This window comes from Schistocerca americana, chromosome 8, assembly GCF_021461395.2.
Source record: "Schistocerca americana isolate TAMUIC-IGC-003095 chromosome 8, iqSchAmer2.1, whole genome shotgun sequence".
NCBI classification, from domain to species: domain Eukaryota; kingdom Metazoa; phylum Arthropoda; class Insecta; order Orthoptera; family Acrididae; genus Schistocerca; species Schistocerca americana.
This window is the reverse complement of record NC_060126.1, coordinates 486,342,935-486,359,459: the sequence shown is the minus strand read 5'-3', so window position 1 is coordinate 486,359,459 and position 16,525 is coordinate 486,342,935. Positions and strand designations below refer to the sequence as shown.

The 16,525-nt window shown below is 36.9% G+C and overlaps 1 protein-coding gene across 1 annotated transcript in view; it reads left to right on the top strand.

The window, feature by feature from the left end:
- LOC124544999 (2-oxoglutarate dehydrogenase, mitochondrial-like) overlaps positions 1-11,643 on the top strand; it is a 181,905-nt gene extending 170,262 nt beyond the window's left edge. Inside the window, exons 17-19 of the mRNA XM_047123755.1 lie at positions 2,092-2,239; positions 2,339-2,493; positions 10,162-11,643. Coding sequence (XP_046979711.1) covers positions 2,092-2,239; positions 2,339-2,493; positions 10,162-10,261 — 403 coding nt within the window. The 3' untranslated portion in view covers positions 10,262-11,643. The remainder of the gene's footprint in view (positions 1-2,091; positions 2,240-2,338; positions 2,494-10,161) is intronic.
- Positions 11,644-16,525: the final 4,882 nt, after the last annotated feature.

Here is a 16,525-nt window from a genome sequence, read left to right as displayed (position 1 = left end):
GGTATTGCCTTGTGCTGTAGCAGAATAGCACATCGCAAAGTAACTCATGAATTTCCACTATGCCAGTAAATATCCTCAGTGTGTCTGTGGAGGAACAACAGTGGTTCATCACTTCCTTGAAGATTGTACAGCTACCCAATATCTGCAGTGTCAAATGAACCTAGGACATCACTATCTCCTAACATATGTTACTAATTATGTATGTTAGGTAGTGATTTGAACTTTTATGCTGTGTACTTAGTTTAATTTTTGACAGTTGACTTTTACTAGGCTAGTTATCCATTTATGTATCTAGTACAAGACATAGAAGTTTTTTTACTCTAACAGAGAGAGGAAGAAGGTGAAGGAGGGAGGATGGCAGGGGGTCATACCTGCATATTCAGATACACGGAGGGACTAACAACCACATTGTTGCTTCCCTCCATATTTACAGTTGTCGTCACCACGACCCCCTTGTGGGGCCGCCCGCATTGCCACCCACGCTGCCCCCACCAGTCAGTCCGCACGCTATTCATTCACTTCTTTCATCAGTTGACTCAACTGAATCAAGTTACTGAATACTTGTACTTTCCTATGTAGCACGCACATCCACGTCGTAATATTTATACATTTCTTTCTGGCACATAGATAGCTAATACATACTTACAAGAAAAGTCGTGGCCATTCTAGTGATCTCGGTATGTTGTTCTGTCTGGCACTTGTTCAAGAAAAGTCACAAATATTCTACTGTTTTCTTGTACAGAAAACCTTCGATACATAGCGTTATAAATAAGGACTATTTGCTGAATAGGAGGCTAATTTACATTCAGAAGCAGAAATATTAGGACTGAAGAATTTCCTTCCAACACTGGACCGTGGGACGACTGACATGAGAGAACATTTTGTTGAAGAAAATATTTATCATTTAAATTTGACATACTTTTGCCCTCATAACTGCTGAAACATGATGGTAATGATCTGCCACATGAATTGAATCAGTCCTTAATTGAACTACTATTCTTTGAAGAAAAATCACTCTTTGTGATTAAAAAGAGACTAATGGGAGAGATTCTTCAATACAAGCAAATGAGCATAAACACCCTTAATGATCATGATTCTGCTATGCAAGCATTGACTGTTCATCCTAGATCTGACTTTCCTACTTTGCACACGCTGTACAAAATATTTGCTTGTCTACCTGCATCTATTGCTACAGTAGAAAGAAGTTTTTAACGGTGCGGCATACAAAGACATGGCTGAGGTTGACGATTGAGGAGGATTGACTTAATGACTTAGTTCTGTTGAACACCCACCCTGACTTTGATTGTCCTATTGACGATGTAATTAACCAATTTGCCAAGAAGAATAGATGCATAGAATTCATCATTTAAGGAAGAGAACCACATTTGTAACTTTTTTATATCATATGATTACATTGTCTTGTATATGTGTATATTCAGTTTAAATAATACTTTCTTAAACTTTGCATGTGACTTGATTATTATGATAAAATTAAAGGCAGCTCAAGATGTCTTTAGCACCCCCTCCTTGAGGTTCTTCTGTATCAGCCACTGCTTTTCACTGTAGATAATTGTGGATGTCATGCACCCTTGAGAACATTTGCTAGGCCTCAATGGGCAGGTGGGTGGGTGGAAGCAAAATGGCAGCAGGGATGAAATTGAATGAATTTGGCCATTTGGAGAATATTATCTACCCACAGGTGTTTTAAAATTTAGGAATAATCACTTAAGTGAAGAATTACTGTAAATGCTCTGCATTTAATATTTATTAAAGGGTTTTATGTGATTCAAATGACAATTTAAGTTGTCCTTGTGTCTAGATCATTTCCCTCTCAGAATATAAAATAGGGAGGGGATAACACTGTCATTCAAGTAACGAATACTACTGTCAGTTAAGTACGTACAATCACCAATCTGTGAGACTCAGGCTGTTCAGATTTTGTGTTACTTACATATTTACCTATCTGATTTTTCGAATAACCATTTCCCTCAGTCTGATCTCTAATTATAAATTCAAGGAAGATGGTTTTCATTTATTATAGTTTAACATTTGTTTCTTCATCCTCTTTTTTGAAACTATTTTTATTTTCAGGGTCATTCCAGAGAACGGGGCCCCTAGCAAGAATGCAGATGCTGTCAAGAAATTAATATTCTGCACAGGCAAGGTGTTCTATGACTTGCGAAAAGCTCGTGACGAGAGAGTTTTGACCAATGACATAGCCATTACAAGGATTGAACAGGTATTTTAATTGTATAAATACTACACATAATTGTATTTTAGGCTATTACTTTTACAGCTAGTTCAGATCACAAAATATTTATTTGTATTGTAATTACAGATATGCCCTTTCCCCTATGACTTGGTGAAGAATGAGTGTGTGAAGTATCCAAATGCACTTTTGTGCTGGGCTCAAGAGGAACACAAGAACCAAGGTCCATGGACATATGTTCAGCCAAGATTCAACACAGCAATAAATGGAACCAGGAATATTGTGTAAGTGAATTCCCGTGCCAGATACTGTTACACTGTCTATTGCAGCAGACGTCTTAAACATTTGCAGTGAACAAAGCAGAGGCAACATGCACTGCAAATTATCACAACCCATTGCATAATTATTCAGTAGGCACTCCAACACCACTCCAACACCTCATCTCACAGTATAGCGGCAAAATGTAAGTTACTTTTTCAATAGCTCTCGTCCATCAATAATACTTAAAAAGTGCTTGGCTCTTTCATTAGTCAACTGAAGTGGTGGAGTATGATCCATATGATAAGTATGTAATGGCTCAATCTCTATGAACAAGAGTTAAAGGAAACTCTTCTGCTTTTTGATTTCTTATTCACAATTAAACATTTTACACAATCAGAAGTCGCTCTTCACCTTGTCGTTCAATTTTGGTGTATAATAATCATGTTTTATTTCCTCTCCAGTTTAACAGCATAATGTCCTTTCTCAGGTGCAATCTTGATTATTTCATGTTGTGTATTAGAGTCTCTAAGTCTCTCTTCCCTCACTGAACTTGAAAAGAATTCCCTCTCTCAATAAAGTTTTTACAAGGTATTCTCCGAGACTGTCCATGATCATTGCCAAACCGTCATTCTTCTCTTGAACTTTCTGGATTCTAGCTACTAACCTATCTGCAAAACCAAACAGTGCATTTACACAGTGATTTAGCTAGTTATATGTTCCATGGATCATTCTGCACGATAGATCGTGATGATGTGGAACAAGTCATTTTACATTCACATCACAAATTAATTTGTACATGTGGTTACATTTAGAACATTTCTAAGATTTTTTAAATGTGTCATGCTAGACCCAGATTCCATGGTGTTAGGAATACTTTTCTAACACTGAAGTCCATCTTGCTATTCTTGGTGACAAGTTGTCCTCATCCATGATATTTCAGAATGCGACACAGTCTGTTAAATTTTAAAATGTATTCCTAGTAAAAACATCAAAATTCCCTTGAGATATTAACAGTAGCTAAGGTTTTAAGTTCATAAATATATATTTCCTCTTGAGGTGTTTTTTTACCCATGTAACAGACTGGATGGAACTTATCATCTGGAGATTTTTGTAATAACGCAGCTCCAAAATGTTCTTTGCTTGCATGTGTGTTGTTCAGTTTCATATTTTAGTTTCCAGACTTTTAAAACTGGATCCAATGAAAGGATGTCTCTGTTTTTCTTCAAACTTATATTACTGAACATTGCTCAGTAAATCATTCAGAGATTTGGCAGTTGTAGAGTAATTAGAGAGAAACTTCTTAAAAGATCCTGTTAGCCTCAGGAAACTTTGTACTGCTGCAATAGATTTCAGTGCTGGAAAGCTGTAGAGAGCTTTTGTCTTTTCAGGAGAAGGTCAGATTTGTTCATACTGTATAAACACATACAAGAATTGGCATTTTGAAAAATTAATTTCCAAGCCATATCTGCTGCAATTTTTGACACTACACCAAGCCCCCACAGTGCCTCATCCTCATTCTTTCCTGGTATTAGAATATCGTCCATGTAAAAAAAAAAAAAGATGGATAACTGCAGGTGAATGTGATAATTGATAATACAGATGGAACTTTCTTGAACTGGATTTGCTTTGACTGTCTCAAATGAAGTATACTGTTGCCTTCCACTTCATCATAAACATAAAAATTGAGTCCAGTGTGCAAAATACGCAGGCATCTTGTACTTCATCTGCGGTTCTTCTATAAGAGGCAATGGGTAACAATCATTCACTGTAATTTTATTTAATTTACTATGATCTATACAGAGGAAATACTCTGCATTTTTCTTTTTTACAGCAATGACCTGGCTATCATATTCAGATGAACTAGGTTCTATTGTTCCTTGATCAAGCCACACCTGGGGGTAGTTATCAAAAGGGTCTCTTGGTCCTGGTGGCAATCTGCTCAGTCTATTATACAGTGTGTTTTAAAAAGAAAGGCCCGATTTCAAAATTCCATGTTTATTGAGAAAAACATACTACAAACATGGAATACATTGAAATATACTCAGAAAATCTTAATTTTAGTTATGCTTTTACAAATGCTCTGTTGGTCCTGCAGCAGCAGCAGCAGTAGCAGCACAATAGCTAAATTTGTCATAAACTTTACACAGTGTATCTGCCTTTACAGAAGTTATGGTGGCTGTTGTTCTGTTCTGTTCTTCACTTTTTTTGTCACAAGATAAAGGGGAGATGAACACACTTTCCTTCAATATGTCCACAAGAAAAAGAAATATTGCATGGGGTTGTGCCTGGTAATGTTGGGGACCAGGAATGCAGGGCAGTGTCTTGGTGTCCCGTGTTCCCTACCCAAAATTGACACAGAGTGTAATTTAGAAACTGACATATGTTATTCTGTGAGTGAGATGCAGCTTGGTCCTGTTGGAAAATGACATCACTGGAGCACTCCTGAAGTTGTGGTAAAAACTAAATGTTTGCTGATTTCTTTCCACCAAGTCATCAGAAGTTCAAGGTCACTGTGGACATTTACCTTTGCACAAATATCCTGTCTCTCCAAATTGATGACACCAACAACGAATGTTTTTGGGTGCAGGTAGATTAGTGCCAAACTGCCAATGAAAAGTACCCTGCACCAAAATCACTAACTCACTCTTTGCAAACTGTGTCACACAAAATGCCTTCTGTTGAGCAGACCTCATATTACTTCTGATTGACTGCAAACTGAGAAGATACATTGACTGACATCTAACATTTATTTTCTGAAATTCTAGGGCATGACCATTCAAACAACACACATTTCCTTTCCGGCAGGTCCCATGTTTCATAATTACCACAATCCAAAATCAGGTCATTCTTTTTTAAATACACTATGTATTGGTTACTTTTCTCTCTTAACAGTCATCATTCTAACAGCAGTAGACCTGGTCATTGTTGAGTGTAATTACTCATTAAATCTGCAGTATGTTCCTTCACATCATCACTAAAGGAGCTTTTGTTATAAAATTCTGGTTTATCTCCTGTATTGATACACATGAGATGAGATTTGCCTTCTGACTTCCTAATAGTAACTCCATCCTTGTTTATTGAAATTTCAGTTTGGTCTAGAAAATCTTCACCAGCTACCATTTCTAAATTCACAATGTCTCTAGAGAAAACATAAATCCATGTTTCAATTTTCACATCATCAATCTCAACAGGATTTGTAAAATAACCTTGTGGAAAGGGAGCTTTTCCCAAATCATATCAAAAACAATTCTGTATCTAGCAATCTTGGAGCATCCTTTTTGTGAGAAACACTGTGTAAGAAATTGAATAGTACAGTCAATTAATGCTGTCAGCTTTTAGTTACTTCCTCAGACATTTTTTAATTTAAGTTATTAATAGGCTGCCCTACTTAGCAGTGTATGCCTTCATTGCCATCTTTAGACTATTCTTCTCCTTCGGGCATTCAGATGAGATATGGCCAAACTTGGTGCAGTTAAAGCATCTCCTTCCCTCGCTTTTGTAATTATCAGTTGATATGGGGCTGCTGGAACCACAGTTGAAATATGTTCTGTTTAGATCCCAAGCTGCACTTCATGTTTTTGTTATTTGAGTCTTCAGCTACTTTGTTATGGGGTTTCTGGATTTTTCGTTGCTGTAATGTTTGTTACTCTTAATGGCAGTGACTTCACAGCTCTTTTGTAAAGCTTCCTTTTTTTCCATAAACCCTGTTACATTTCCAGTACCATAAAGTAGAAGTTTTGTGCCCAATTTGTCTTTTATCCTGTCAGCCACATACTGGAATTGTGAGTTGTTATTAGCATTAGCACAGCTCATTGTATAACAATCTTTTTGTTGTGCTTGTCTGCAACTCTGTATGTCATCTTAACAGTGAATTGCAATCTATCCTTTTCATAATATTGTTGATATTCTAACTTGCACTTTCCATTGCATAATAATGAATTTATGTAGCCATTCCATTTTACATCCTGTTATCAATACATAATATATTAGATCGCTCCCAACTCGCTTTTGAAAATGATGCTTCAATAAATGACTTCCTAGATCCAATTTTGACAGCTGTTCATTGAAAAGTAAAGCCAGAAATTCCCTCAAATGTTTCCATTTTCTTTTTGTCATTTGGAGCTGATTTCAAAATTATCTTGTGTAAAAATTTAATGGCTTTAAATGGTGCAGTGGTTATATTTTTACTTGCTACTTTGATTTTATCTAAAGCTGTCATTTCTAGATATTTTATCACCTTGTTTTGCTTTTCACAGGATTCCAAAATAGACCAAACAAATCTGTTATAATGTATCAGAATTGATGCATAGATAAACCATCCATTGTGAATTAAAGCTCAGTACCCCACATTCAAACCTGTTTTGTCTAGTAGTCTTCATTACACTGGATACTTCTCCTTTCATTACAACATATAAAATTTCTTTTTGTGTTTTTTGCTACTGCTAATCAATTTTAAAATGTGAATTCTTGACATAGATTCAAAATCCACTCAGTCAGACATCACAGTACCACTGGCAGCAAAGCAACACTCAGAATAGTCCATCTTAATATAAATAGACAGCCAAAACTGCATTGTCACTCATTCATTTGATTGCAACCAAGTCACTAAAATTTGTTGGAAAAACTAGGTTTGAGTTCATGTAAATTATTTATTACTTACACTGTTAGAAACTCAAACAATGTGCAAAACAAAGTAACACAAGAACAGATCAATCCAACTCATGTTTTCTCTGTGCACATAGTTTCTCCATGCACACACAAAACTACTCTGCAATATTTGCTTCTATGGTGCATCACTTACCTCATTTGTGGAAAAACCTTTAAAATCCCCATCCAAATACCACAATATAATGTAGAAAGTATCAAAAGGGGGAGAAGAAGGAATATTTTCAGCTATTGGAGTGAAGCTTAGAACTACCAGCATCATAACTTAGCAAAATATCTTGCCAGGAACCCAAGAAAATTCTAGACCTATGTTGAACTGCTAAGTAGGTTGAAGGCTTCAATCAAGCCACTCATTGACGAGTCTGGTGTGGCAGTAGAAGACAGCAAAAGGAAAGCTGAAGTTTTAAATTTCATGTTTAAGAAATCATTCATGCACAGTACGATTGTACAAACATACCATTGCTTGACCATCACACCAACTCCCATGGGGACGACAAAGTAATAGGATCCCTGCCATTTAGAAGCAACTGAAAGAGTTTAAAACAAAAGAGCCAGGTCCAAATGGAATCTCAGTTCAGTTTTACAGAGAGTACTGTGCAGCATTGGCCCCTTACTTCCCTTGCATTTATCATGAGAGTCTCACCCATCCTAAAGTCACAAGCCACTGGAAAAAAATGTGCAGGTCACTCTTGTTTATAAGAAGGGTAAAAGAAAGGACCAACAAAATTACAGACCTGTACCCCTAACATGTACTTGTTGCAGAATTCTTTAACATATTATGAGTTTGAATATAATAAATTTCCTTCCAGTGGAATAGATTCTGTCCACATATGAACACGGTTTTACAAAGCTTTGGTCATGCAGAGCTTGGCTTGCTCTCTTCTCGCGCAATATCCTGTGAAACTTACGTGAAGGTCAACAGGCAGATTCCATATTCCTGGATTTACAAAAATTGTTCAACACAGAGCCCCACTGCAAACTGTGAAGGAAGGTACAAGCTTACAGAGTAGGTTCTCAGAGCTGTTAATGACTAGAAGACTTCATAAGTAATAGAAACCATTACATTGCCCTTGACATCAAGTATTCATCGGAGACAAGTGTTCATCAGAGGCAAGGGTATCATCAGGAGTGTCCCAGGGAACTGTAATAAGACTGTTGTTGTTACCTCTCTACATAAATGATTTGGCAGATAGTGTGTGCAGCAATCTGCAGCTGGAAGGTGTCATTGGGAGTGACTGTAGGAGCACACACAATGACTTAGACTTAATTTCTGGTTGGTATCATGAATGGCGGCTTGCTCTAACTGTAGAAAAATTCGAGGTAATGCATATGAGTAGGAAAAAACATTCCCATAATATTTGAATATAGCTTTAATAGTGTGATGCTTCATGCAGTCAGGTCAATTAACATTGCAAAAGATACGAAATGGAATGAGTACATAAGGATGGTTGTAGGGAAGGTGAATGTTCAACTTTGATTTAGTGGGAGAATTTGATGAAAGTGTGGTTCATATGAGGAGGTGAATGCGTACAGAACACTAATAAAACCTGGTCTTGAGTACTGCTTGAGTGTTTGGGATCTGCAACAGGTCAGATTGAAGGAAGATATCAAAGCAATACAGAGGCGGGGAGCTAGATTTGTTACCAATTAGTTTGATCAATGTGTGAGTATTTAGGGGATGCTTTGTAAAGTCAATCCCTGGATGAAAGACAATGTAAAGTTTGTGAAACACTATTGAAAAAATTTGGAGAACTGGCATTTGAAGCTGATTGCAGAACAGTTCCACTAATGCTAACATACTTTTTGCATATGGACCAGACGTTAAGAAAAAATAGGACTCATATAGACAGGCATTTGCCCATAGCTCTATTTGTGTATGGAACAGGAAAGGAAATGACTAGTGGTGGTACTAGGTACCATACACCAAGCACTATATAGTGCACAGAGTATTATGTAGGTGTAGGTGTTCATAGAAGTAATTTGTTGTAAACTTACCAGGGATTACATGGGTAATGTCTGTAATTTCTGATGCAGTGACATGTCAGACCAGACAGCAATGAAATGAGCCAGCTTGCATTCTGATGGTGTGTGTTTTACAGAGTTTCTTGTTATATGTGTAAGTTTCATTACAACTGATCTACTAAATGGGAACGCATGAGCAGACATGTTCTTGAGCTTCACTGAAAGGCAATAATCAGAGACCTTTTGCACAGATGTGACAAATAGTTCCCTGTGATGAAGGTGACAGTTTAATTATGAATTGGCAAAGCTGTTACATCTGTCCTGAGAACAACTGTATTTGTGGTTGCTGTTGATATTTAATGCATTTTGAACCTGAATGTGTGATTTATGTCAACTATTTTAGTGATGTGATGAGTCAGAGCACATAAATGGTGTTATCAGTCTCAGAATTTCCTTGGCAAAGAGGTGCAGTGGAAAGTTAGGTTTAATCTTCATCTCAAAAGTGCAGATTAATACAGTTAGGGACTTTAGTCTTATTTGCAAATAAGTGGCATACTTTATTTTACCTGCTACAACTGCAGGTGTGTACATTTGGGTATCTGGGTGTCTGTGTGGCTGTGTATGCAGATTTGTGTACTTCTGCTAGAGAAAGAACAAGAGCTCTAAAGCTAGTATAAACACCTGTTGTATGTTTCTGTTCCCCCACACTCAGCTATATGTTAGTGGTTCCCTTTCTCTATTTTACTCGATATATTGGTGATACTGTTGCAGTGATGTGTCTACTACCTGCACTAAACACTTGTTAGAAAAATGTGATTAAAAGTGATAAAAGGTTCAATTTTCCTGTAGCATTTAAAATATTTGGAAAAAAATAGATAAAAGGTTATATTGAAATTAGTAAGTGTTTTGGTATTAAAAGATGTTTGAATTAACAGTTTTAACTTTTTGCAATTGCCTTCCCTTTACTGGTTTCTGTGTGTCCTCTTCCCACATATTGCAGGAACTGGCCATTATGCATTGGTTTTTATGTATTTAAAACAATGTGTTTGATATGTCTGTTTCAGTTATGCTGGGCGGCCTCCTTCTGCATCTTCAGCAACTGGTAGTAGAGTCCTTCACCTTAGGGAACTTGCTGCTTTTCTTGATGAGGCGATGTCAATTTGAACAGTCATCCTAGTTCATGTTTCCATTTCAGTTATTGGCATTTCATATTGCACATGCCAATGGTTAGAAGGCTCGTATCACCTGTACACTTTTTTACCAGCAAATGTTTGAAGATTTCCACCAGATGTTAAGCACATGCACTATCTCATTAGACTGGAGCTATTGTCTTAGTTTTAGCAGTGTGCAATTAATCATATTTGCCCAGTTGTTAACCAGTGTGTTTCATGTGACTGACTTTGTCAGCTTTGTGTGTGTGTGTGTGTGTGTGTGTGTGTGTGTGTGTGTGTGTGTGTGTGAGAGAGAGAGAGAGAGAGAGAGAGAGAGAGAGAGAGAGAGAGAGAGAATTCCACCCAGTAGTGGTTGTGCCATGTGAAATGAACTGATATGTGCATTGTGTGTACAGTGTTTTATGCATGTAAGAATTAAAACTTCTTATTGACTGTGTATTTTGTTGCAGAAGTAATGTGTGCTGAGAAATAGTTGATACTTTTTCTTTTTCCATTATGTGCTCTAAATATTTGTTTAATTCTGTCCATGAGTTAGTGTTTTAAAGTACATGCTGTGCTTTTCGCTTTTACTTATGTCTTAAAGTCTGTGTTACTTTCTGGCATATTTCTATAAATATGTTGGCAATCAAAATTGTCACCTTTTTGGATTGAGGTTCTGCATGCAACAGCCAGAAACATTTTCCATTATAAGAAATTAACTATCCGGCAGATAATTTGTCTGATGTTGAGTGCTTGATGTTGAAGTGACTTAATCAACTATATTGATTAGCTTTAGCTTTGTTTAAAATATATTTTGCAGTTTCATATGTTTGCCAGATGTCTTTAATGTAAAAGTTCCCAAGGTACTGCTGTTGATTTTCCATGGAACTCTGTAAAATATTATTATGTATGGATTTCATATTTTCCTACAGTTTAATAAATGTTGCATGTTTTGATGTGATATGTCATTGCACTGCACAGTCCATCTTAAGTGCATCTTACCATAATAGTGTAGCTAATTAACATACATCTATAAAGAAATATCATGTCAAAGCTGATCTGTTATGTTCTGCAATATGCTTTGCATGTAACTGGACTGTTTCTGTAGAAATTTGGTTTGCAACTCATAGTTTCACCTGCTTTAGTTCTACTTAAATAAAAACTGCTGTTAATTGTTGAAACTTCTTAGAAAGGACCAATAATACACATGCGTTGTCAGATATTTATTTTGTTGTTTTATATGGATTGTATGACACAATATGAACCACAATATTAATTTGTGAACTGCAGATCATTGATGAGGATTTGTTTCAGTGCCAGATTGTTGTGACTGTTGATAAATGTAAGCTCGTGATTAATTTAGTTTTTAAATAAATGAATAAATTACTGTTTTGAAGTGTGAAATGTACTGCATTTATTCATCCAGTAATTTTATGAATACAACATGTCACACACTTGCCTCTTCCCCCAACCCCTCCCTCATGAACCATGAGTCTTGCCATGGTGGAGTGGCTTGTGTATCTCAATGATGCAGATAGCTATAATATCGGTGTAGCCACATGGAAGGGGTCTCTGTGGAGGGGCCAGACTAACACACAGTTCCTGAAGAGGGGTGACAGGTTTTTCTGTAGGTGCTAGACCTCGAGGACTTAGTGCTTGCGTGCCCCTGTGCCACGTCGAGCAGGACCAGTGCTTTTTCCCTCCCTCCCATCTTCCCTCCTGTATAGTGGCTGTAGCAGCATGAGTGTGACACATAACGCTCTCTCTGGTGTCGTCTTTGGTGCACAGAAGTATATTTTCAGAATATTATCAAATGGGACACTGTTAATCTGTCTTGCGAGCATTCAGCATGAGCAGAAAACGTTCAGATGTAGGTGTGCCATTTTTTAATGCCCAATGGGAAGATTCGTATTTGCTTGTAAAGTCTGATGGGAAATTGTGCTTAATATGCCACTCTGTCGTAAGTATCAAAGCAGTGACAGTGCGCCGTCACTACAAAGATAAAACATTCCTCAACACATGAGGGTATTGTTGGACTGAAGAGGAGTGAACTGATTACTAAATTAAAAACAGAATTGCCACAATCTGAAGAGGTGAGACTCTTTATACTGTTCATTTTAAAAGGAAAACAAAAATATACCCTTTTGTAATTGTACTCATATCTGTAGAAACTTGTGCTATTTCTCTTTAGATAACTAAATTAAGAGATTGTTTTGTGTGGTAAGATTTTAAAGTTAAATTGCTGTTGCTGTCCCGCAGACATCTGAGCTGAACTGCACATTGGAAAGTGCATTTGAGGCAAACTACACTGTTACCCTTAAAATTGTGAAAAGTGGAAGACCTTTTACAGATGACCAGTTTGTAAAAAGAGTGTTCTGTAGTGTATTCAGAGGTAATATGCCCATCTGTAGTGGCCAAATTTGAGCTGTAAAGCTTGTCTGAACATACAATAAATTGGCGCAGAATGAAAGGAGCAGTTGCGTGATAAATGTAACTCCCTAGAGTACTCAATTTCCCTTGATGAAAGCACTGGCAGTTACAGCATAGCTCAACTTGCAATTTTTATAAGAGGTGTCAAAAAAAGAGTTCACTGTTACTAAGGGACTTGTGGATGTTATTTCTCTGAAAAGTATCAAAACCAGGGAAGATATTTTCCTGGCTGTAGAGGTGGTTTTGAACAATATGCAGCTGTTACTTAAGCATTGCCTGTACAATGTTGCAACTGATGGGGGCCCTGCAGAGTTGTCAGAATGGGTAGATTTTGTAGGGAGTATGAAAAAAAAAAGTGTGTGAAGCTGGGCTTCCTTCAATCTTGGCAATACTATTCCTTTTACATCAAGAACATCTAGGTGCAAAAATTTTCCACAAGTTTAGGTCCATCATGGATAAAGTTACAAAAATTGTGAATTTTTGTAGAAAGCAAGGCTTGAATCCTTGTGAATTTAAAGGAGTTTTTGAAGGCTCTTGAATCAATTCACAAAGACACTCCTTTTTATTATGCCACATGATGGTTAAGTTGCTCAAGAGTATTCTCAATATTTTTCGATTTGAGACAAGAAATAGCTCTATTCACATATATGAAAGGTTCTCCACAGTCAGACTTGGATGATGAACAACGGATCTCTGACCTAGCTTTCAGGAAAGACATCACGGTGCGTTTATGTGATTTAAATATCTCGTTGTAAGGTAAAAATAAATTAATTGGTACTATTTGTGACTATATTGAAAGTTTCAAATTGCAGCTTTTGCTTTTTAAAAGTCAGCTTCAGGGAGGAAATTTGGACAATTTGCCCTCTCTAAAATCTTTGAATTTAGGTACCTATGAGCATATCAGTGAGTACACAAAAGCGTTAGTCATTGTATGAAGAATTTGAAGAATTAAAGCAAGTAAAACCTGCACTCAAAGTTTTTATGATTCCTTTTTCGGTGCGCCCAGAGGGTGCCGCACTGAGTCTCAAAGTTGAGCTGATAAAATTACAGTGTGATTCAATTTTGATAGACTGCTATTACCATTACAATGGTGATCTGATTTCATTTTATAAAGGCATTGATCAACAATTACCGAGGATGCATGCCCTTGCCCTGAAATGTGTTACTATGTTTGGAACTATGTTAGTTTCTGAAGAAATGTTTGCAACTATGAATTTAACAAAAAAAAAAAAAAAAAAAAAAAAAAAAAAAAAAAGCTTTAGTTTGTCTGATGCTTTGTTGGAAGCTATCCTTCAAAATGCAACTGCCAGAACAATTGTTCCAAATATCTTAAAATTAGTGGCTTCAAAGCAATGTCAAAGATAAACAAAGAATGTTGTAAATTTGAAAAATAAGGAGCACAATAAAACTATTCTTTTAGTCTGTACACAAAATTGGCATTATTATTGTTATTATTATTATTATTACAATTATTATATTTATTTTTTTATTTATTATTTATTTTTAAATACCGGTACTCCACCTGATGTGCGCCCATTCATCAAACAAGAAGAAGATTCTTGCCTCGCTAAGCACTGCCACATTATGTTCCTCTCCTACCACTGCCACAACAGTGTGTCTGCCTCCCTCACCTTCCCCCTCACCACAGTTGCTACAGCAGAGCACCGGTGCTTTTTCTGGTGCCAGCTGATGCTCGCAAAGCACTGGTGTGGCCTGCAGTTAGGTTCTGTGCACAGCTGAAAGAAAGGGGAGACTACAGCCATTATATTTCCTGAGGACATGAAACTCTACTTTATGGCATCCTCTTGGATTAAATATTCTGGAGATAGAATAGTACCCCATATGTATTTCTGAATGGGGAATACCTAGGAGGATATTACCATCAGAGAAACAAAACCCACCATCCTATGGGTTGTCTCTCTCTCTCTCTCTCTCTCTCTCTCTCTCTCTCTCTCTCTCTCTCTCTCTCTCTCTCTCCGGCATGAAAATTCTTTGATTTTTTAAATGTAAGATGTGGTCAGGAATATATTTAATATATTGTTGGTGTCGCATATATTCTGCAAGCTCGTAACTGCTGCTTACATATACGCCAATGATAATCAAGGTTGGAACACAGGCACAAATGTTGATAGAAGTGGGTACAGTTTTGTTTTTAATGGTTGAATTATACTATTTAAACTCGCATTTAGCTCAAAGATAGTCAGAAGTAGCATGCAACTGTTACTGCTTTTGCCCATCAAATTAATTGTTCTGAAGAGAGAGACGATGTAACCACCTATGTAGCATAACGATTTTTACTTGTGATACATAATTTTCATTGAGAATAAGTTGGCTCCAGAACGAGATTTTCACTCTGCAGTGGAGTGTGCGCCGATATGAAACTTCCTGGCAGATTAAAACTGTGTGCCCAACCGAGATTCGAACTCGGGACCTTTGCCTTTCGCGGGCAAGTACTCTACCATCTGAGCTACAGAAGCACAACTCACGCCCGGTACTCACAGCTTTACTTCTGCCAGTACCTCATCTCCTACCTTCCAAACTTTACAGAAGCTCTCCTGCGAACCTTGAAGAACCAGCACTCCTGAAAGAAAGGATATTGCGGAGACATGGCTTAGCCACAGCCTGGGCTGTGTACCGGGCGTGAGTCGTGCTTCGGTAGCTCAGATGGTAGAGCACTTGCCCGCAAAAGGCATAGGTCCCGAGTTCGAATCTCGATCGGGCACACAGTTTTAATCTGCCAGGAAGTTTCAAGTTGGCTCCACTTTAGGATAAGCATTTCCATGACAGAAATAAATTTAATTGCAAACTCAAAGGTATTGTAAGGCAAGCATAAGGCTTGTTGTCTATTGCAGTTAAATCTACATATGCAATTCTGTAAAAATTCTGATAAAATCAACTTGAAAATATTAATACTTCTAAATTACTATCAATATCCAAATATAATATAAATGGATGGATTAAAAAATCCTACTCACCAAGCAGTGCCAGGGGAAAACACACACACACACACACACAAAAGGATTTAACTTTTACAAACCCCAGGTCAGGGGAGACTTACCAGACGGGATGTGAAGGAAACTGCTTAATGGATCTAATATTCCATGCACCAACTGTGACATCTCCTGGAAAACCCAATAAAAATTAAATTAAACCTACACCAGACTTGTAAATTTGAAGTCTTATTTATTTTATTTATTTATTTATTTATTTCATTCGTGCTCTGTAGACCCATTAGCGATTAATTGCTTGGGTGTAGAAGGTGTCATTTACATAGATTTATAGACATTTGTTTATAATAATAGGTTGTACAATGAATAATATATTACATAGAAAAAATGTTTACAAGAATTGTTTTTGTAAAAAAAATTACATTGAACAGACTTACAATAGATCAAAGTCAATTCACATATTCTCATACATAAATTCGTCCAATGAGTAAATGGTTTTACTTAGAAGATATTGTTTAAGTTTATCTTTAAAAGTAGGTGGATCAGTAACTGACATTTTTATTGCCTGAGGGAGAGCATTAAATATTTTTATGCAAGAGTAGTGTACTCCTTTTTGTACTATACTTAGATTCTTTTGTTCAAGATGTAGACAATTTTTTACCCTAGTGTCATAGTTATGATACATGCTGTTCATTCCAAAAAGGGAATGGTTTTTACAGAAGAATCAAATGAAAGAGAAAATGTACTGAGATACTGTTGTGAGCTCTTGGAGGAGTTTCCTGCAGGAATGTATTTAAGGTGAGTTATGTAGAAGACTGCCCACCCGGCTTTCTTTTGTCATTATGGCACACAGGTGGCCATTACTTAACATTTAATTAAATACTAAATGTTGGATTTCG